Source organism: Saccopteryx bilineata, chromosome 1 (assembly GCF_036850765.1).
Source record: "Saccopteryx bilineata isolate mSacBil1 chromosome 1, mSacBil1_pri_phased_curated, whole genome shotgun sequence".
Lineage (NCBI taxonomy): Eukaryota > Metazoa > Chordata > Mammalia > Chiroptera > Emballonuridae > Saccopteryx > Saccopteryx bilineata.
The window spans coordinates 116,267,629-116,292,104 of NC_089490.1; the positions used below are offsets into that span (position 1 = coordinate 116,267,629).

General features: G+C 35.0%; 1 protein-coding gene across 1 annotated transcript in view; it reads right to left on the reverse strand.

Moving 5' to 3' along the window:
* Positions 1-24,476, reverse strand: part of SLC15A5 (solute carrier family 15 member 5) — a 119,767-nt gene that overhangs the window by 51,799 nt on the left and 43,492 nt on the right. Inside the window, 2 exon segments of the mRNA XM_066252619.1 lie at positions 4,526-4,546; positions 4,549-4,686. Coding sequence (XP_066108716.1) covers positions 4,526-4,546; positions 4,549-4,686 — 159 coding nt within the window.

The window sequence follows — 24,476 nt, forward strand, 5'->3', positions numbered from 1 at the left end:
AACCTCCCTTATCCTGCCCTGCCTTTTCTAGAGTACCCATCATCTTCTAACATGTTGTATAATTTAATTATTTCTTACATTTATTGTTTATTACTTTTCACTCTTTGATAAGTTCCACAATGACAGATTTTCTTTTTCTTTTTTTTAACTGATGTGTCTTAAGCATCTTGAGCAGCCTCATGTTTATTGTAGATACCTACACAGTATTTTAGAATAAATAAACACAGGCTAAGAGCTAAGGCATAGACTGCTATAATTAAGACAAACTTTGAAAGTTTTCTGTTTTTTGTTTATTTGTTTGTTTTTTGTAGATTATATCCAATGCATAGCATGGCTTAGTAGAGTAGAAAATATCCAATGAAATTTGGGGAGTGATTCTTTGTACTTCTTTTATTTATTTTTTAAATTAATTTTAATGAGGTGACATTGATAAATCAGGGTACATATGTTCAGAGAAAACATCTCCAGATTATTTTGACATTTGATTATTTTGCATACTCCTCACCCAAAGTCAAATTGTCTTCTGCCACCTTCTATCTGGTTTTCTTTGTATCCCTCCCCTCCCCTCCCCCACCTCCTCCCTCTCCTTCTCCCCTCATTACCATCACATTCTTGTCCATGTCTCTGAGTCTCCTTTTTACTTCTTATTTCATGTCATCAATGCAGTATATTGTCAGTAATATGAATAATATATTTTTCTTGTACTCAAATAGAGATAGCTGTAGATATTCATTCACTTGTTTATTCAACTAAATATATATTTTTAAAGTTTTACTTATTGATTTTAGAGAGAAATGTTGACTTATTGTTACATTCAATTATACAGTCATTGGTTGATTTTTGTGTTTTCTGACTAGGGATCAAACCTACAACCTTGTGTGTTGGGTGACCCTCCAACCAACTGAACTACCTGGCTAGGGCCCTCAACTAAATATATTTATTGCTTCTTACCTTGTACATGCACCTTTCAGCAAGAAAGAACACAAGACTGAAAGTATAAACAGGAAAGATAAGAATCTTGGCTTCAAGACTGTATATTCTCATGGTGAGAGACAGGCAATATAACACACACACATAAATAAGATAATTTCAGATTCTGACAAGTGCTCCAAAAACAGAATAATGGACTGGGCAGTGACAGGATGACCAGGAAAAACTCTCTGAAGAGATGATCTTTGAGAAAAACTCAATTAGGAGAAGCCAGCCACTTGAACACAGAGAAAAGGGGATTCTAGGTAGAGAGAAGAGCAAGAATAAAATCCTTGGGTCAAGGGAAGGAATGTTATAAAGTTTAGTTGAAGTAGTGCTGAGACTAAATCCTGTGGAGTTTTATTGACCAATTAATTTTATCTCTAAAATCCTAATATAAAATTTTAAGCAGGAAAATGATGGGACTTATGTATTAAAAAGAGCACAATAGTTCTCTCTAAAGAGAGAGAGAGAGAGAGAGAGTGTGTTATGGAGGGACAGGACAAATAAGGACAGTCATGAAGGGAGAGAGATGAGAAGCATCAACTCATAGTTGTAGCACCTTAGTTGTTTATTGATTGCTTTCTTATATGTGCCTTGACTGGGGTGGGAGAGTAGCTCCTACCAAGCCAGTGACCCCTGGCTCATTCAGAGACTTTGAACTTCAAGCCAGTGACCTTTGGACACAACCAATGACCATGGGGTCATATCTATCATCACAAACTGAAATTGGCAACCCATTGTTTAAGCTGGTGAGGCCATGCTCACCTTGGGGTTTCTAACCTGGATCCTCAGAATCCCAGGCTGACACTCTATTCATTGCACCACTGCCTGGTCAGGCAAAAAGAGCATGATAACTCTTTTGAAGAGAACGAACTCATGGAGCAAGAGAGGATGCAGGAGACAAATTAAGAGGCTCTGATAGACTTGGTACCAGAAAATAGGCAAAGAACAAGAGATAGTGAGACATGATTAGATTTGCATTGTATTTTAGAGTAAAGATTAAGATTTGCTGTTGGATTGGAGGTGAAAAATAAGAGAAAAAAGGGATCATGAATGACTCATTTGAGAAAGACCCAGTTCTGCTCACACTGCCAGGTCTCCTGGTGTTTGAGTTGTAGTCATTGTGGTAGAAAGAGCTATGTGCTGTACTTGAGCCTTGAGTCTGAGTCTGGCACTATTAATTTATGTGGAAGACAATAACAATAATTGCACATATTATAGATGCTAATTATTGTGTGCTATCTATAAACTACTAGACACTCTGCTTTTTCCTTTACATAATATATTTCACTTAGTCCTTACAAAAACCTTCCCCATTTTATAAATGATGAGAAAGACTCAGAAATGCAGGATAATTTTGCCAAGGTCACACAACAAGTCAGTGGCAAAACTGGATTTGAATTCAGATCTGTCTTACTTTAAGATCACATATATTAGCCATTATGTTGTACTGCCTTCCAGAAGAATACTTCTTTATTTTATTGTTCAAAACACTTTTACTTTTTTAAAAATATTTTTTTCTTTTCTTTTTTTTAAATTCAGTGAGAGGACAGGAGGCAGACAAACTCTTGAATGTGCCCCAACCAGGATCTACCCAGCAAGCCTAGAAGGGGGCGATGCTCTGCCCATCTAGAGTGTTGCCCTGTTGCTCAGCAACAGAGCTCTTCTTAGTGCCTGAGGCAGAGGTGATGGAGCCATCCTCAGCGCCTGGGGCCAACTCACTCCTATCGAGCCATGGCTTCAGGAGGAAAAAGAGAAAGAGAGAAAGAGAAAGAGAGAGAAGTGAGAAGGGAAAGAGTGGAGAAGCAAATAGGCACTTCTCCTGGGTTCCCTGACTGAGAATTGAACCTGGGACATTTACACATGGGCAGATGTTCTACTACTGAGCCAACTGGCCAGGGCCAAAATACTTTTTCATATTTTATATCATTTAATTCTCAAGGAGTAGTTCATATTCTTATTGATTCTTACACTGATTCTGTGATATAAGGAATAATTATAACTATTTCCCTTTTAAAGATCAGAAAGGTGAAATTTAGAGGTTAAATTAATTCTCAAGATCACCCCTTTAGTCAGTGACAAAACTAAAAATTGAAACAAAGTCTTGTGGTCCATATCCCATGACCACAATAGTGAGTAAGTCAGTTGACTTAATTGGACCTCAGTTGCCTGATAGATAAATGAGGGAGGGCTGATCTAAGTGATATATATCACATAATCTGCTTTTTGTGTATTGAACCAGTATTGTTATATTGTCAGAAATTTCCTAACTGTATTCCTTATCACCTTTATTTATTACCTTTCTTCCTATTTAGACTACAAAATTTTGGCTAACTACTTCCAACAGTTTTCTGGAAACAACATCAGAGAAGTTAAAAATATTTGTGTAGTGGTATTTTTATACTTTTTTTGTAGTCTTCATAGTGTCAAAATATATTTACATCTTTGAATCTCATAAAATAATTTATTCACGTAAAATATATGCAATGAGATGATCTAAAATTATAAAAAAGAAGTCTCAGACACATGTATAACTATAATTATACTAACTTAATTTTATTTTGACATTTTGCAGTGAATTGCTTTGGTATACATATGTCTATGTGTGTAAATATATATATCTTTATCAAATATATAGTTAATAAATTTGAAAATAATTCTGAAGGTAATAGAGTAATTGATGTTTTTAGACACAAGTGAAATGATTAGAATGATCATTTAAGATGATTACTCTAAAGGTCATATGCTTAGGAGATAGATTGTAAGAGATATTGAAAGTAAGAAGAGAGCAAGGAAGTTATAAAAATAATCTTGGTAAAGTAAAACTGAGCTTGAGTTATAATCAGAGCTCCCACTTCAGGGAAATATAAGGAAGGTAGAAATATAAAACAAAACAATTACACTAAAACACACACATACACACACATTATTGTTTTTCAAGAAGTCATTGAAATATTTTGATGAGTTTTAAAGTCACTAGTTAAGTTAATAACAGCAATCTAGACAATCCAGAAAATGCTTAATATTTAATAAAGCTATTCTGAAACTGTTTTATGAAACACTAACAATCACACTTAATTTAGTGTAATTTAATTTAAATACATTGAGTTATCTGCAATATTGCCTCACATATTCATTTCATTTGCATGTTCATAGACTCTCAAAGTAAATTCTAGATGTTGTTTTTGGAGACAGTAGATATGTGAATTTGTCTGTGAGTGAGAGGGAGGGAGGTGGGAAGTGGAGGAGGAAAAGTTCAACTGAGTGTACTGGCCTTTTCTTCTAGATTTTAGCAAAGTGTTTTTCTCCTCTTCTGTATCTGATCAAATGGTTACTGCTTTTAATGAGGTTAGTAAATCTTTTATTTTACTTACATTTAGGTAGAATTAATAATTATTTTGTATGTGATAGAGAAATGAAGAAAAACTCAACATTAAAAAAATAAGAGGATGATAAATAGGCTTGTCTTGAAACATGGGGAACTTCGAGGCAGTGCATAGATTGCTTGAGGCAATGTGGTCTGAGACTCCGTATTGACAGAATTGTTACTCACAGGCTGGGTTTACCAGTGTTCAGCCAGTCCAAGTAAAATGTACTGAAGTACCAGGTGGAAACAGAGCATGGAGGAAATGGTGAGAACTTGGCCTGAAAGAGGCTGCTCCACTGGAGGGAAGTGTTTTCTATGTATTTCAGGGAAGCCAGCCAGCCACCATCACAGGCTGATGCAACAGAAAGATTTCCAATGACTGAAGGAAAAAAATGCAAAAGAAAAAAAATTAAAGAGTGAGACCTCGATCAGTGCAAGTGGCCATGGCATTTCTTACACATTGACGGTAGACAAAGTTTCCTCAGTATTTTTTTAGCTCTGAGGATATTTGGGTGCCTGCTTACTGTGCTTTCTAGGCTGTGGTGGCATTGCCTCCCTATTCCTGATTTACTCATTATATGGCCTCTGGTAAGTTATTTAACCTCATTCTTACTTTCTTCCACTTTAGAGAGGGTTAATAATACTTAGTGTGTAGGGTAGCTATGAGATTTAAATAAGATAATGTACTGGTATTATAATGGTTCCTGGTAGCAATTAATAGCAATTACTACTAAAGATAAAATAATAGTTTTGAACTTTTTAGACAAAATATCATTTTTGATAAGTTTTTTAGCTATAGAGGAATCAAAAATAATTTGGGGGACATTTAAAATAGTATCTCTTCATAAGATTTTAAAAGTAAAAATTTGTTTGAAATAACCTAAAAGCATTATCAGTCTTCAGTTGTCTGACATTTCTTTAATCTTTGAAGAAAAAATAAAACAGCTATTGGAGAATTAAAGACTAAAAACTTCTATTTAGGAAAAAAATATTAAAGGTGAATGAATGAGGTAAAGTGTATAAATAGCAGCAATTATTCAAATAGTGATCCAGCTTTTTCTTTTACTTTTAAGGAATTATCTAGGACATTTTAGTTGAAAATGATTGGGTTTTGTTAGGTTTTTCTACAGTTTATACCCACTGCAACCCTTTCATTTCTCAATTTATCATCCATATTACTAGACTAAATTCCATTGCTAAAGCATAGGTAAAATTTAGCTTGATAAAATTTATTTGAAATTTAGAGATAGTCACATTTTGCTAAGTTGTATAAAATTTCAGATCAGACAAAGTTTCAACTCAGAAAAGTCAATCTTAATACTTAAATAGCTTAGTGTTTGTTTTGGTTGATAGAGAAACTGGTAGGTAATTTTTTTAATTATATCTCAGCATTAGAATGTGCCCATAAAGTCTGCTCTTTACTGGGTTCCCAAGAAATAGAAGGCATTAAAAAAAAGGGAGGAAATTTTAATAAAAGTTAGAAAATTTGAGGGATTTTTAGATTATTATTTTAAATTGTTTTACGAAGGCTTATTCAAGTGAAGTAAAAAATTTGGTTTTGTAAACAGTTCATATAAAAAGACACGAATTTCAATATTATCTACCTTTAAACTCAAGTTCATCACATAATTGCATTTACCTAGATTACTTGATATATTACATACTCATCAGAAAGACAATGAATATATCAATTCTGTTTTATATTTACTTTATACTTGCTATATGTAAGGCATTTTACTAGATGTAGTGAGAGGTATAAGATGAAAAATATCTATTTTCAGTTATTGTAGACTTATATTCTATCAGGGAATATAAAAAAAGAACTCATTTCTAGTTGGAGAGGTGAGTGGAATCATTTCATGCTTTAAAGGAGAAAGGTTTGCTATGAAGAGGTGAAGGTAGCACAAATAACATGAGCAAAAGTACAGAGTTGTGAATGTCAGACAAATTTTCTGAATGGTGAGAAACTCAAGTTATTAGAAATCAGAGGAGAAGCTAGATTGGGGTCAGATCATAAGAGGTATCTAATATATTTTTAAGGAATTTTGAAATTACCCTGAAGGTACTGGAATCATTGAAAATAACAGACACAAGTGAAATGATTATAATTGTCATTTAAAATTATTACTCTGAAGGCCATGTGTTGGCTGGTAGAATAGGAAAGATATTGGAAGATAGAAGATAGGAAGTTAAAATAATCTTGATAAGTATAATGGGGCCTGAAAGTACGATCGGGACACCCACTTCCAGAAAATATAGAGGGCACAAACACAAGATATAATAGATTCCACTAATAAAACCATAGCATCTGTAAAGAACAAAATGACATTAGATGTCAATGTTGAATATGAGTCCAGGTGATTGGGAAGATGGTAGTGACAACCATATAAATAAAACCCACAGTAGACATGGAGAAAATGAATTTGATTTTGAATTAAGTCAGAGATACAAAAGCATAATCTAAAGAGCAGTGCTCAGAAAACAATTGTAAATTTGAGTCATGGATCAGAGGATTGGTTGAGTCAAGGGGGAAAGATTAATGAATCATCTACATAAAGTTGGAATTTAAAGTCAGGTAAAAATAAAAAAAAATGATTGAGGATGGAAAGAAGAGAACATCTAAATGCCTTCAAACATATTTTCATTTAGGAGCAAGAAAGAAAAAGAAGTAAAACCATGGAAAGGAAGGTCAGAAAGATAGATAATGTCTAAGGAAAAATTTCAAAGAGTTGAGTACACAAAGTGGAACTTGATCTTTTTACCTAATTCTTCTTCACTCTTCTGCATTATCTCATCCAGTATCTTTATGTACTTAAGGCAGAAATCTGGGGTCCCTTCTCTTTTCCCATACCTTCAAATATATTATTAAATTCTTTAGATTTTATTTCCAAAAAATTGTAAATTTCCTTGCTTCTCTCCATAGCCACTGACATCATTTTAAGACAAATCATAATTTTTAACCTACACAATCTGCAACAACATATTAAATTCTGGCCTTCCTGTTTCCATTCTTGCCCCACCTATAACCTATTATACACCTAACAGTCAGAATTATCTTATGGAAATGCAAATTCAATGTTACTGTTTTGGTTACATTCTTTCTATGGATTTCCATACAATTAGGATAAAATCCAAAATCTTGAGGAGTGTCATCAGAGAAATGGTGGCTTGAGAGATACTCCTCATCTCTCCTCTTGAAATTTCAACAAATTCTACAACTATATGCAGAGAAAAAACCCCAGATGAACCTGAAATATACACACATTAGATAGACAAAGGTATGATCACACAAGAAGGAGGGCCAAAGCACAGAAGAAAAAATAATACCAGAAGACTGAGTTTTTCTCCTTCCTCATGAACCTGAGGGAGGGAGGCACTGTTTGCACAGGCTTTGTCTTAGACCCAGAGGAGCCGGGAGGAGAAGGGGGATGACCATGAACAGAAAGCAAGGTTGCTTCCTGGCATCTGCTGCACCTGTGATTGCAGGGCTGAATTATTACAAGCAGGGACACACACAAAGCCTCTGGCAAGCTCCTAAGAACTGCAGGTGAATAACTTGTGGAGGACCACCCACAGGATACTGGGGTGTGCTTGATTTGCCCACACAACAGGCACAATTTAGCCTTGTGGTGCCAGATGCTCTTGATCTGGAATCTGAGCACCACAGGCTCTGAAGCTTGGACACAGGCTTGCTGGAGGGAGTCTCGTGTGTATGGATGGGAAGCCCCTGATCTGTGATCTCTGCTGCAGCTGCTCCTGAAACTTGGGGACACCAGCTTGTGGCACACAACCCTTGCTCTGCCCAGGGCTGTGCTTGGATTGCTTAGAGTGGTATCAGAGGAGAGACTGGACTTTGTCACCCCAGCCTCCAGATTCTTCATTGCTTCCCTTGCTGTGAAAACAGTAGTGGTGGCTAAGTCTCCAGCTGCTCTCTCCTGTGAGAGGTGGTGGCACCTGGAAACTAGGTCCCCTGCTTTGTTGGGAAATGGGGGAGGGCCCTGGAGAGTCCTGGGTGGCCAGTACCAGTATCATAAAGTTGCAAAACCCTAGCAACAAGATCTTACTACCAATGTGACAACCCTTCCTTCATAATTACAAAGGCGAAAGCTAAGCCTTTACAGAACACCCAAGAATCTCACAGAGGCAAATCTTGTAGTGCAGTACCCCTGCCAGAAAAAGAAATAATTATCTCTTATTGGGGTTATTAACAATACCACCAGCAAATGCCATCAAGGAAAAAAAATCAAATATAGATATAAGAGACAAATGTAGGTCAGATAGATGATAAAAAATCTCCAGGAAAATATCTCAACTACATGGAAACCTTAGAGCTTAATGACAGATAATTCAAAATTGAAGCTCTAAAAGCACTCAATAAGATACAAGAAAACACTGAAAGGCAATTTAGTGAGCTCAAAAAACCAACTTAATGAACAAAAAGAGTACTTCACCAAGGAAATTGAAACTATAAAAAAAGAACCAAACAGAGATGAAAATTTCAATCCACCAACTAAAAAACAGGTAACAAGCTTAGCCAATAGAACAAGCCAGATAGAGGAGAGAATCAGTGACATTGAAGACAGGCAACTACAGATACTACAGAGAGAAGAAGAGAGAGACTCATGAATTAAAAAAAAAAAATGAGAAAGCCCTACAAGTATTGTCTGACTCCATCAGAAAGAGCAACATAAACATAATGGGTGTATCAGAAGGAGAAGGGAGAGGAAATGGAATGGAGAGCATATCCAAACAAATAATAGATGAGAACTTCCCAAGCCTGTTGAAAGGACTAAAGCCTCGAATTCAAGAAGCAAACAGAACACCGAGTTATCTTAACCCTAACAAACCTACTCCAAGGCACATCATAATGAAATTGGCACAAACCAATAACAAAGAAAATTCTTAAGGCAGACAGGGAAAATAAAAATACAACATATAAAGGAAGGCCCATTAGATTATCAACAGATTTCTCAGCAAAAACTCTACAAGCTAGAAGAGAGTGAACCTCAATATTTAAAGTTTTGAAAGAGAGGAATTTTCAGCCAAGAATACTATACCCATCAAAGCTATCCTTCAAATATGAAGGAGAAATAAAAACATTCACAGATACAGAAAAGATGAGGGAATTTATTACCAGAAAAACCCCAGTTCAGGATATACTAAAGGGTTTTTTTTTTGACCAGACACACACACACACACACACACACACACACACACACACAAAATAAAACTACAAGTTAAAGCTCCATCAAGATTGCAATAAAAACAAGATTAATCTATGACAAACAAACAAAAAAAAGGGAAGAGGACAAAGATTAACAGTAGCAAAGGAGGATGGAGTGCAGAAGCACTCATGAGATAATGTACTACATAAAAATGATATGTATGCTTTCTATTACTTAATGGTAACCACCCCTAAAAAAACCAACACAGAAGTACATGGCTTGAAAAAAGAAGTAATAGAGAAAAGAAGTATGGATTACAACCAAACAAAAACAAATGATAGAAAAATGAAAGAGAAGAACCAAACAAGATACAAAATTATCAAAAAACAATATATAAAATGGCAATAGAAAATCCTCAAATGTCAATAATTACACTAAATATAAATGGATTGAACTTACCAATAAAAAGACACAGAGTAGAAGAATGGATTAAAAAAGAAAATCCAACTGTATGCTGCCTATAAGAAACACATCTAAGCTACAAGGATAAAAACAAATTCAAAGTGAAAGGTTGAAAAACAATAATCCAAGCAAATAACACCTCCCCTAAAAAGCAGGTGTAGCAATACTCATATCTAACAATGCTGACTACAAGACAGCAAAGGTAATCAGAGACAAAAATAGTCGTTTCATAATGTTAAAGGGGACATTGAATCAAGAAGACATAACACTTCTTAATATATATGTACCAAACCAAGGAGCACCAAAATATATAAGACAGCTACTGACTGACCTAAAAATAAAAACCGACAAAAAATACAATCATACTTGGAGACTTCAATACACTGCTGATGGCTCTAGATCATTCATTCATCCAAACAGAAAATTAATAAAGAAATATTGGCTTTAGCCTGACCTGTGGTGGTGCAGTGAATAAAGCGTCGACCTGGAAATGGTGAGGTCGCCGGTTCAAAACCCTGGGCTTGCCTGGTCAAGGCAAATATGGGAGTTGGTGCTTCCAGCTCCTCCCTCCTTCTCTCTCTCTGTCTCTCCTCTCTTTCTGTCTCTCTCTGTCTCTCCCTCACCTCTCTAAAATGAATAAATAAATAAAAATAAAAAAAGAAATGGCTTTAAATGAAACACTAGAATAATTGGATATGATAGACATCTACAGGACATTTCATCCCAAAGTGCCAGAGTATACATTTTTTTCTAGTGTACATGGAATATTCTCAAGAATTGACCATATGTTGGCCACAAAAATAACATCAACAAATTCAGAAAAATTGAAATTATACCAAGCATATTTTTGAATCATAAAGCCTTAAAACTAGAATTCACTGCAACGAAGAGGTAAACAAACCCACAAAAATGTGAAAACTAAACAACATACTTTTAAAAAACAGAGTGGGTCAAAAAAGAAATAAGCACAGAGATCAAAAGATAAATACAGACAAACGAAAATAACAATACAACATATCAGAATCTCTGGGATGCAACAAAAGCAGTAAAAAGAGTAAAGTTCTTATCACTACAAGCCTATATGAACAAAGAAGAGAGAGCCCAAGTAAACCACTTCACTTCACATCTTAAGGAACTAGAAAAAAAAGAACAAAGACAACCCAAAACCAGCAAAAGAAAGGAAATAATAAAAAATTAGAGCAGAAATAAACAAAATAGAGAACAGAAAAACTATAGAAAAATTAATAAAACAAGAAGCTTGTTCTTTGAAAAGATCAACAAAATTGACAAACCCTTGGCAAGACTCACCAAGGAAAAAAAAGAAAGGACTCATATAAACAAAATCCAAAATAAAAGAGAAGAAATCACCACAGATATCATAGATATACAAAGAATTATTGCAGAATACTATGAAAAACTGTATGCCACTAAATTTAACAATATAGAAGAAATGAATAAATTCCTAGAACATTACAATCTTCCTAGACTGAGTCATGAAGAGGCAGAAAACCTAAACAGACCCATAAGCAGGGAGGAAATAAAAACAACTATAAAAAACTTCTCAAAAATAAAAGTCCAGGCCCAGATGGCTATACTAGTGAATTCTATCAAACATTCAAAGAAGACGTGGTTCCTATCCTACTCAAAGTCTTCCAAAAAATTGAAGAAGAAGCAATACTACCAAATACATTTTATGAGGCCAACATAACCTTCATACTAAAACCTGGCAAGGACAACACAAAAAAAACTACAAACCAATATCTCTATAAACACAGATACTAAAATAGTAAACAAAATACTAGCAAATCAGCCCTGGCCGGTTGGCTCAGTAGAGCATCAGCCTGGCGTGTGGGAGTCTAGGTTTGATTCCTGGCCAGGGCACACGGGAGAAGCACCTACCTGCTTCTCCAGCCCTCCCCCTCTCCTTCCTCTCTACATCTCTCTTCCCCTCCCACAGCCAAGGCTCCATTGGAGCAAAGTTGAGCCGGGCACCGAGGATGGCTCTATGGCCTCTGCCTCAGGTGCTAGAATGGCTCTGGTTGCAGCAGAGCAACGCCTAAGATGGGTGGAGCATTGCCCCCTGGTGGGTATGCCCGGTGGTTCCCGGTTGGGCACATGCGGGAGTCTGTCTGACTGCCTCCCCATTTCCAACTTCAGAAAAAAAAATACTAGCAAATCAAATACAACACATTAAAAAAATAATTCATCATGATCAAGTGGGATTTATAGTAGAATTACAAGGATGGTTCAACATACATAAAACGGTCAATGTAATACACCATACCAACAAAAGAAAGAACAAAAAGCATATGATCTTATCAATAGATGCAGAAAAGGCATTTGATAAAATACAATATCATTTTATGTTTAAAACACTTAACAAAATGGGTATATAAGGAAAATATCTCAACATAATAAAGACCATCTATGATAAACCATCAGCTAACATCATATTAAATGGCATAAAACTGAGAACTTTTTCCCTAAGATCAGGAGCAAGACAAGTCTGTCCATTCTCTCCACTCTTATTTAACATAGTGCTGGAAGTTCTAGCCAGAGCAATCAGACAAGAGAAATAAATTGGGAAAGAAGAAGTAAAGGTTTCACTTTTTGCAGATGATATGATCCTGTACATCGAAAACCCCAAGAACTTCACAGAAAGACTACTAGAAACAATAAACCAATACAGTAATGTTGCAGAATACAAAATTAATATACAAAAGTCCATTGCCTTCCCATATACCAACAATTAAACATCAGAAAATGAGCTCAAAATAACAATCCCCTTTGTGGTTGCAACAATAACAAAAAATACCTAGAAATAAACATAACAAAGAATGTAAAAAACCAATATAATGAAAACTAGAAAAGATTGTTAAGGGAAATAGAAAAGATATAATGAAATGAAAAAATATTCCTTGTTCTTGGAGAGAAAGAATAAATATAGTCAAAATTACTCTATTAACCAAAGCAATATACAAATTTAATGCAATTCCCATCAAAATTTCAATGTCATTTTTTAAAGAAATGGAACAAAAAATTATTAAGGTTTATATGGAAGTATAAAATACCCCGAAGAGCGAGAGGAATCCTAAGAAAAAAGAACTAAGCTGGGGGCATTACAATACCTGACTTCAAATTATATTATAAAGCCATGATAATCAAAACAGTATGGTATTGGCAGAAAAATAGACACTCAGACCAATGAAATAGAATAGAAAGCCCAGAAATAAAACCACATGTATATAGTCAAATAATTTTTGATAAAGGGGCCAACAACACACATTGGAGAATAGAAAGACTCTTCAACAAATGGTGCTAGGAAAACTGGAAAACCACATGCAAAAAAATGAAATGACTACAGTTTGTCCCCTTGTACTAAAATTAATTTAAAATAGATCAAAGACCTAAATATAAGACCTGAAACAATAAAATTACATAGAAGAAAATATAGGTACTATACTCATGGACCTTGGTTACAAAGAGCACTTTATGAATTTGACTCCAAAGACAAGGGAAGTGAAGGCAAAGATAAATGAATGGAACTACATCAGACTAAGAAGCTTCTGCACAACAAGAGAAACTAATAACAAAACAAACAGACAGCCAACAAAATAGGAGATGGTATTTTTTTTCTTTTTTTTTTTTTTGTATTTTTTCTGAAGCTGGAAACGGTGAGAGACAGTCAGACAGACTCCCGCATGCACCCGACCGGGATCCACCTGGCACGCCCACCAGGGGCGACGCTCTGCCCACCAGTGGGCGATGCTCTGCCCCTCCAGGGCGTCGCTCTGCCATGACCAGAGCCACTCTAGCGCCAATGGAGCCTTGGCTGCGGAAGGGGAAGAGAGAGACAGAGAGGAAGGAGGGGGTGGGGATGAAGAAGCAAACAGGCGCCTCTCCTATGTGCCCTGGCCGGGAATCGAACCCAGGTCCCCTGCACGCCAGGCCGACACTCTACCACTGAGCCAACCGGCCAGGGCCAGGAGATGGTATTTTCAAACAAAAGCTCAGATAAGGGACTAATATCCAAAATATACAAAGAACTTATAAAACTCAACTACAAACAAACAAACAATTCAATAAAAAATTGGAAGAGGAAAAAAAAATTGGAAGAGGATATGAACAGACACTTCTTCCAGGAAGAAATACAAATGGCCAACAGATATATGAAAAGATGCTCATCTTCATTAGCTATTAGAGAAATGCAAATCAAAACTACAATGAGATACCACCTCACACCTGTTAGATTATCTATTATCAACAAGACAGGTAATAACAAGTGTTGGAGAGGCTGTGGAGAAAAAGGAATCCTCATTCACTGTTGGTGGGAATGTAAACTAGTACAACCACTATAGTAGAAAGTATGGTGGTTCCTCAAAAAATTATAAATAGAACTACCATATGATCCAGTAATCTCTTTACTGGGAATATACCCCCATAACTCAAAAACACTGGTATGTAAAGACACATGCAGCCTCATGTTTACTGCAGCATAGTTCACAGTGGCCAAGACATGGAAACAATCAAAAAGCCCTTCAATAGATGATTGGATAAAGAAGATGTGGTTCATATATACTATGGACCAGTAGTCCCCAACCCCCGGGTTGCGGACCAGTACCAGTCTGTGGGCCATTTGGTACCAGTCCACAGAGAAAGAATAAATAACTTAAATTATTTCCATTTTATTTATATTTAAGTCTGAATGATGTTTTATTCTTAAAAAAATGACCAGATTCCCTCTGTTACATTCGTCTAAGACCCACTCTTGATGCTTGTCTCGGTCATGTGATACACTTATTCATCCCATCTTAAAGGGTGGTGTGTGAAAATATTTTCTGACATTAAACCAATTTGTGGCCCAAAAAAGGTTGGAGACTACTGCTATGGACTAACACTCAGCCATAAGAAATGATGACATCGGATCATTTACAAAAACATGAATGGACCTTGATAACATTATACTGAGTGAAATAAGTAAATCAGAAAAAACTATGAACTATATGATTCCATACATAGGTGGGACATAAAAATGAGACTCAGGGACATGAACCAGAGTGTGGTGGTTACCCGGGGTGGGGAGGGAAAAAGAGGGTTTGGGAGGAGAGGAGGGGCACAATGAAAACTAGATAGAAGGTGACAGAAGACTATATGACTTTGGGTGATGGAACATAATCAAATGTCAAAATAACCTGGAGATGTTTTCTCTGAACTTATGTACCCTGATTGATTAATGTCACACCATTAAAATTAATAATAAAAAAAATCCTCAATGGCAATACGAAATTCTCAAGTGTCTATAACTACACTAAATGTAAATGGATTGAACTGACCAATACAGAGGCACAGAGTAGCAGATTGAATCAAAAAGCAAAACCCAACAATATGCTGCCTTCAAGAGACACTTCTAAGCTACAAGGGTAAAAATAAATTCAAAGTGAAAGGTTGGAAAATGATTCTGCAAGCAAATAATATCCAAAGAAAAGCAGGTGTAGTTGTATGCATATCTGACAATGCTGACTACAAGACAGCAAAATTAATCAGAGACAGAGATGGACATTTCATAATGATAATGAGGACATTGTATCAAAAAGACATAACATTACTTAATATATATGTACCACACCAAGGAGTACCAAAATATATAAGACAACTACTAACTAATCTAAAAGTGCAAACTAAAAAAAATATATAATCATACTTGAAGACCTCAATACACCATTGATGGCTTTAGATCATTCATCCAAACAGAAAATCAATAAAGAAATATCGGCCTTAAATGAAATACTAGAACAAATAGACATAATAGACATCTACAGGATATTTCATTCCAAAACGTCAGAGCATATGTTTTTCTCCAGTGTACATGGAACATTCTCAAGAATAGAACATATACTGGGCCACAAAACCAACACCAAAATATTCAGAAAGATTGAAATTATACCAAGCATATTCTCTGATCATTAGACTTTGAAACTAGAATTCAACAGCAAAAAAGAAGAAACACACCCACAAAAATGTGGAAATTAAACAACATACTTCCAAAAATTGAATGGGTCAAAGAAGAAATAAAAGGAAATCAAAGGATATATACAGAAAAATGACTACATGACATATCAGAATCTTTGGGATGCAGGAAAAGCAGTAATAAGAAGGAAATTCATATCATTACATGCTTATATGAAAAAGCAAGAGAGAGCCGAAGTGAACAACCTAACATCACATCTTAAGTAACTAGAGAAAGAAGAACAAAGGCAAACCAAAACCAGCAGAAGAAAGGAAATAATAAAAATTAGAGCAGAAATAAATAAAATAGAGAACAGAAAAACTATGGAAAAAATTAATACAACAAAGAGCTAGTTCTTTGAAAAGATCAATAAAATCAACAAACCCCTGGCAAGACTCACTAAGGAAAGAAGAAAAAGATTTATATAAACAAAATCCAAAATGAAAGAGGAGAAATTACCACAGATATCATAGATATACAAAGGATTATCACAGAATACTATGAAAAATTATATGCCACTAAATTCAACAATTTAGAAGAAATGGATAAACTCCTAGCACAATACAATCTTCCTAGACTGAATAATGAAGAAGTAGAAAGCCTAAACAGACCCATAAGCAGGGAAGAAAAAAAAAACTATCAAAAATCTCCCCCAAAATAAAAGTCCCAGGGTCAGACGGCTATACTAGTGAATTCTATCAAACATTCAAAGAAGAATTGGTTCCTATCCTACTCAAAGTCTTCCAAAAACCTGAAGAAGAAGCAATATTTCCAAACACATTTTTTGAGGCCAGCATAACCCTCATACCAAAACCTAGTAAGGACAACACACACACAAAAAAACTATAGACCAATATCTCTAATGAATACAGATGCAAAAATCTTTTTTTTTTTCCCACCCCACTGGTTGATTTTTTTTTAACTGAAGTATTTTTTTTTAGATTTTATTTATTCATTTTTATTGAGGAGAGAGAGAGAGAAAGAAGGAGAGAGAGAGAAGAGGGGAGGAGCAGGAAGCATCAACTCCCATATATGCCTTGACCAGGCAAGCCCAGGGTTTCAAACCAGCAACCTCAGCATTCCGGGTCGACATTTTATCCACTGCGCCACTGCAGGTCAGGCCAGATGCAAAAATCTTAAAGCAAATATCAACAAATCAAATACAACAACACATCAAAAAAATAATTCATCATGATCAAGTGGGATTTATCCCAGAAACATAAGGATGGTTCAACATATGTAAAACAATTAATGTAATACAACATATCAACAAAACAAAGAACAAAAACCATATGATCCTATCAATAGATGCAGAAAAGGCATTTGATAAAATACATTCTTTTATGTTTAAAACACTCAACAAAATGGTATAGAAGGTAAATACCTCAACATAATAAGGGCCATTTATGACAAACCATCAGCTAACGTCATACTAAATGGTAAAAAACTAAAAAAATTTTCTCTAAAATCAGAAACAAGACAGGGCTGCCCACTTTCTTTACTCCTATTCAACATAGTGCTGGAAGTTCTAGCCAAAGCAATCAGATAAGAGGAAGAAATAAAAGGCATCCATCTTGTGAAAGAAGAAGTAAAGGTTTTACTTTTTGCAGATGATATGATCCTGTACATAGAAAACCTCAAAGACTCCACAAATAGACTACTAGAAACAATAAACCAATACAGTAAGGTTGCAGTATAAAAAATTAATATACAGAAGTCTATTGCTTTTTTATATGCCAACAATGAAACCTCAGAAAAAGAACTAAAAAAAAAATCCCTTTTGCAGTAGCAATAAAGAAGCCCCAAAATACCTAGGAATAAACATAACAAAGAATGTAAAGAAGCTATATACTGGGAACTACAAAGCATTATTAAAGGAAATTGAAAAAGACACAATGAAATGGGAAAAATATTCCTTGTTCTTGGATAGGAAGAATAAATATAGTTAAAATGGCTATATTACCCAATGCAATATACAAATTTAATGCAATTCCTATCAAAATTCCAGTGTCATTTTTTAAAGAAATGGAACAAAAAGTCATCAGGTTTATATGGAACAATAAAAAACCTCGAATAAGCAAAGTAATCCTAAGGAAAAAAAAAAATGAAGCTGGAGGCATTACAATACCTGACTTCAAATTATATTATAGAGCCATGATAATCAAAACAGTATGGCATTGGCAGAAAAATAGACACTCAGACCAATGGATCAGAATAGAAAACCCAGAAATAAAACTACATATATATGGTCAAATCATCTTTGATAAAGAAGCCAAAAACACACAATGGAGAAAAGAAAGCCTTTTCAATAAATGGTGCCGGGAAAATTAGAAAGCCACATGCAAAAGAATGAAACTTGACTACAGTTTATCTCCTTGCACAAAAATTAATTCAAAGTAAAACAAAGAACTGAATATAAGATCTTAAACAATAAATTACATAGAAGAAAACATAGGTACTATACTCATGGACCTTGGTTACAAAAAGCACTTTATGAATTTGACTCCAAAGGCAAGGGAAGTAAAGGCAAAGATAAATGAATGGGACCACATCAGACTAAGAATCTTCTGCACAGCAAAAGAAACTGTCAACAAAACAAACAGGCAACCAACTAAATGGGAGATGATATTTTTAAACAACAGCTCAGATAAGGGACTAATATCCAAAATATATAATAACTCAGAAAACTCAGCAACAAACAAACCATCCAATAAAAAACGGGAAGAGAACATGAACAGACACTTCTCCCAAGAAGAAATACAAATGGCCAATAGATATATAAAAACATGCTCATCTTCACTAGCTATTAGAGAAATGCAAATCAAAACTACAATAAGATACCACCTCACACCTGTTAGATTAGCTAATATCAATAAGACAGGTAATAACAAGTGCTGGAGAGGCTGGAGAGAAAAAGGAACCCTCATTCACTATTGGTGGGAATGTAAATTAGTGCAACCATTATGGAAGAAAGTATGGTGGTTCCTCAAAAAATAAAAATAGAACTACCATATGACCTATCAATCACTCTACTGGGTATATAACCCCCAAACTCAAAATCATTTGTATGTAAAGACACATGCAGCCCCATGTTCATTGCAGCATTGTTCACAGTGGCCAAGACATGGAAACAGCCAAAATGCCCTTCAATAGATGACTGGATAAAGAAGATGTGGTACATATATACTATGGAATACTACTCAGCCATAAGAAATGATGACATAGGATCACTTACGACAACGTGATGGACCTTGATAATATTATACTCAGTGAAATAAGTAAATCAGAAAAAGCTGAGAACTGTATGATTCCATACATAAGTGGGACACAAAATTGAGACTTATGGACATAGACAGGTGTGCAGTGGTTACCCGGGGAAAGGGAATAGTGAAGAGGGAACGAGATTGAAAGAAGGGGAGGGGCTTAAAGATTATAAAATATAGGGTGACAGAATATGATTTGACTTTAGGTGATGGGTATACAACATAATCAACTGTCCAAATGATATGGAGATGTTTTCTCTAAATCTATGTACTCTGATTGACCAATAACACCCTGTTAAATTTAATTGTCTAAAAAAAAAAAAGAAATCCAAAATTCTTTACCTGGCTTGTATGATCTTGCTTGTTCTTTTTACTTCACTCTAATTGCTTGCTACTTTCTCTTCTCTGTTTTGGTTCCTGGTAGCTATTAGTAGCAATTATTATTATGGTTGAAAAGCTCTTCACCACAGCACAATAACATGACATTTTAGAGTATCAGAAATAGAGAGAAGAGAGCTCCAGTTAGGAAAAGAGGTCATAAACACAGGAATGAGCATCAGAAGGGCAGTGGGCTTCCCAATAGTCATTCAAGCCCCTGGATGACATTAAAGCAGTAGCTTTAAAATTCTGGTGAAAAACTACTTGCAATGTAGAATTATATGTACACTAATTAATCAAATGCAAGGATAAAAAGAATACTTTCAATCATACAAAGTTTTGGAAAATATATTTCACGTGTACCCTTTCTTAGGATATTGCTAAAAGATAAACGATAATAGCATAAACTAAGAAAGAGGAAGAGAGGTGAGCTAGAAATCTAACAGAGGAGAGGACCGTGCAGCAGATGTAGAGGGCCACAGTCAAGACAGCAAACAGGAACATGGAAGTCTGCGAGTTCTCCCGAGGCAAAAGAGCCTTTTGTACACTTCCCTATTTGTATTAGCACTGGGGAAAAGCTGTGATAGTATGGTAGAGTTTGAAAATTTGACAAATATATTTTAATTAATAATTGAGAAAAATCATATACTTTTTAAGTGCAGACGATAAAATTTTATATGAGAAAAGTGAATCAAATTCTTTGTTTTTTTGCCATATTATATGTATATATATAACTGATTACTGACTTTAAAAATATCCTTATAATCATATTATTTATTACCTTAACACCTAAAGATTTAAAAATGGTTTGTGTCTGACCACTATGACTGGATGGTGAAGAACGCTGGGCCTGGAGACTTAAACTTTTTGTTAAAAGGCTTTCAGCATTATTTGTTTTCTAAGCTACCATGTGTACCTCAATTTAAGATGCATTCAACTATCAGAGGAAACATCTTTTTATGTATCACTGAAAAAGGAAAGAATGCTGTCAATCCATTATAACATGGAATGCAATTTTACAAATTTCTTTATACATAGATATGTGTTTATTTGGACTGAATCATCTTTCCTAAAAAATTGTACCTTGAAGTCCTGAACTGCAATGTGACTTTGGAGATAGAAACTTTAAAGATATCATTAAGGTTAAATAAAGTCATAAGGTGGGGCCCAATTTCAGTATGACTGATGTCCTTAGAAGAAAAAGAGAAGACATAAGGTCTGTGCATGCACAAAGGACAGGCCACATGCAGAACACACTAAGAAGGTGGCCATCTACAAGTAAAAAAAAAACGAGGCTTCAGGAAAAATCAAACTTGCCTATACCTTGATTTGGAACTTTAACATCCAAAATTGTGAGAAATTAATTTCTATTGTTGAAGTCACTTAATCTATGGTATCTTGTTATGGTAGGCCTAGAAGATTAATACAGGTATGTTTGGGTGTTGCATAAAAATTAATTTGCTTCAATTACACATCATATTGTCTGTGATAATCATATGAAATATAAAGAAAGCATTGAGCTGTTTAGGAATAAATTTTCAAGCTCTCTTTGCTTTTTTATCTTAGAATTTGAATTCCATAACAATTTTCTATGATACCCCTCATTCTAACAAATTTAGGGTAATCTAGATAAAAAACATCGTGTTCATTTACCTGTACCCCTTATTTTGGATTAACATATGTGCCATGTATAAAAGCTTATATTTTATCCAGGAAAGTTTATAGCATTAGAGGCAATAGTTTAGACAAGAGATCAGCAATTTATTTATTTTTTGGTAAAAAGCCAATAATAAACATTTTAGTTTCTGTGGAACAAAGGCAAAATTTGAAGATATGTATGTAACAAGTGGTAGAATAAATTTCTATAATTTTTTTGATGGAATAAAAAAAAGTTTAGGTGAGAGGAGGGGAGACTATGAGGCAGACTTCCACATGTGCAACCCCATCTGAGAATGATGCTTTAGTACTGAGCTATTTTTAGCACTTGAGGCTAATGCACTCCAACAGAGCTATTCTCAGTGCCCAGGGCCATGTTCGAACCAGCTGAGCCACTGGTTGTGGGAGGAGAAGCAGGGGAGAAGGGGGAGAAGTGTGTGTGAGGGGAGCAGATGGTTGCTTCTCCTGTGTGTCCTGACCACGAATCAAACTCCGGGACGTTCATGTACTGGGCTGGCACTCTATCCACTGAGCCACCGGAGAGGGCCTTGATGAAATTTAAAATAATTCTTAGAGAAGTGATGCAATTTCATTTTATTGGTGTTCAAATTTATTGTTTCTTATCATCAAATCAATTACAAATGTTCATCTGTTAAAACCATTCTCAGCTTGCAGACAGTAAAAAAGCAGTATGGCAGGCCAGACTTGGCCCATGAGTGCAGTGGTTAAGTTATCAGTTTTTATAACCTACCTACCCCTGAATTTTAGTTCTGATCTTGGCTTTTATTTATTTATTTATTTATTTTTTTATTTATTTATTTTTGTAGGTCATAGCTGCTTGAACACAAGTACAAAATGTGAGAGAACAGTTTTTGGCCTCTTCCTCTGTTCCTGAGCAGTAGCATAGTATCACTCAAGAACTTATTAGCCATGCAGATTCTCAAGCTCCACCGTAAGAGGACTGAATCAGATCTGCATTTAAACAAGATCCCTAGAAATTTCCTACATGCATTAAATTCTGGGAAGAACTGCTCTGGCATAGAGAACTCTTAGAACTGATCTGGCAAAATCCAATGAAAGACAGTTCTCCAGACAGTTTCAAGCAGAGCACAAGTATTTAACTTCTTTATTCAGGCATTTTAAGGCAAAGCATATTTTACCTGCAGGATCTAGATAACTACACTTGCTTTTTATTTGCTACTGCGCTCTGGTACCAATGAAAAAGGGCTTTTTGGAAATTCAAAACAAAGTTTGATTCTAACCTAAATTTAATCCGCTCCAGTTTTATGCTTAACTTCTATGAGATCATAACTCGCCCAAAGCAGAGTGCGGTTTATCAGAAGGTACACATTTTAAACCTCTAGTGGACCTGTATTTCCAAGATAAAACACACGGTTCCAAAGGAGATATTATACTTAGATAAATAATGTATGTTTTAATATTAGCTGTGTGGTTGAAACAAGTCTATAAGCATATTGAAGCTCTTATAATTTATTCTATTATCTTATCATGTGATAATTTCTAACTTAGACCACAGTGAAATAAAAGAAAGTCAGAGTTTATTCAGACATTAAGGTTGCACTTGCCATTTTGTACTGAGGTAAAATCCTTTACTAAATGATAGAAATGTTAAGATTCTTCAGTTAGTGGCTAAATTTACTCACTGAGAAAATTATGAGTTCTTTTTTATAGGTAGTCTGATGTATGAGTCTCTGATATGTAGCATAACCATAAGTATGAAATTCTATTGAGTTTCTGAAAAATTGTCCTTGGATCCATGATTTTGGCAAATTCCCAGAATATGAAATGTGCTCATTTAAGAACATACTGGTATCCGTAAACCACTCTCATGGAGACAGCCATATGTCATTGTCCTATATATCTACTGCCTTTGCAGGAGATATTTCTCACACACTGTTAGAATGGCATCTGATTTTACTTTTATTGTTTCTCCGGTTAATGATGTATTTCTCTGTTAGAACTCAAGTATCCACATTCTGTCTTGTTTCTCTTTAAGCTACTGGAACTCATCTGAGGAGATTCAACTTCAGTTTGTGCTTTAACTTCTGAGAATGGACCAGGAACTCATTTACATAATCAAATACATAAATGTATTTATAAGCCATGACTCATTGCTTCAGATGGTATATTTGATGGTATACTTTACCTCAAATATAATTACAATGTTAAAGTCAACTTTAAAAACAAGAACTTGAGAACATGGATGGGTTTTATTAAACAAATAAACAATTGAACAAATTAGTTATTCAGACTAGATATTTGCATGTTCCTTCTTTTAGTGTTCACACATTTCTTCCTATCAGGTATTTACAATATTTCTTGGAAAAATCAATGAGTTCTGAAACTATAATAGAGAAAAAGTAGTTTCGTCAAATTAATCTTATTTTCAGTAAAGGTGATTGGATCCCGGACTCAAGTCTTAATTTATCAAGCACCTTGGTTCCAACCAAAATGAAACTTTGTATCACAGACAATTATGAAAATTAATAGAAGCTACTAATTACATAAAAACCTACCAGCACCTTGACTGTACCTACATCATAAAGAACTTTGAGTTAGAATTTGAATTTTCAGGTTTTTACTTTAAAATGAAAGATCTGGCAGATATTTGAATGTACTTCATCTACATTTCAATTTAAATGTCATTTAAAAGCCAAGATAATTGCTACCTACTGTGTTGTACACTTCTGCTTTGTGTAAGGCTTAATAACAATCTTAATTAGGCTAATTTTAGTCAGATTAATACTTGTGTCTGTCAACACTAACGACCAAATGCCGCATACTGTAGGATCTTAATTAATGCTAAACAAAGGAAATACTCATGAAATAAACATTTTTGGAACTGAAGAAGGCTAAAATGAAGTATATGGAATTATTGACAGACAGATAAATCACAGTGATATCACTGTTTCTAAATTTTTGATGGATTAAAATTGACTTTTAAATAGGTAAATCTCCTCATATGTAATGTTAGGGAAAATACAGTATGATAAAACACTCTGTGCATATCAATCCTTTGTCTTTCACAGTTCTGGAGTTTTGGAGATGTTTAAAATAGTTGTTACTTTGCCTGACCAGGTGGTGACACAGTGAATAGAGCATCAACCTGAGACATTGAGGACTCAGGTTTGAAGCCCTGAGGTTGCTGGTTTGAGTGCAGGCTCACCAGCTTGAGAGCAGGGTTA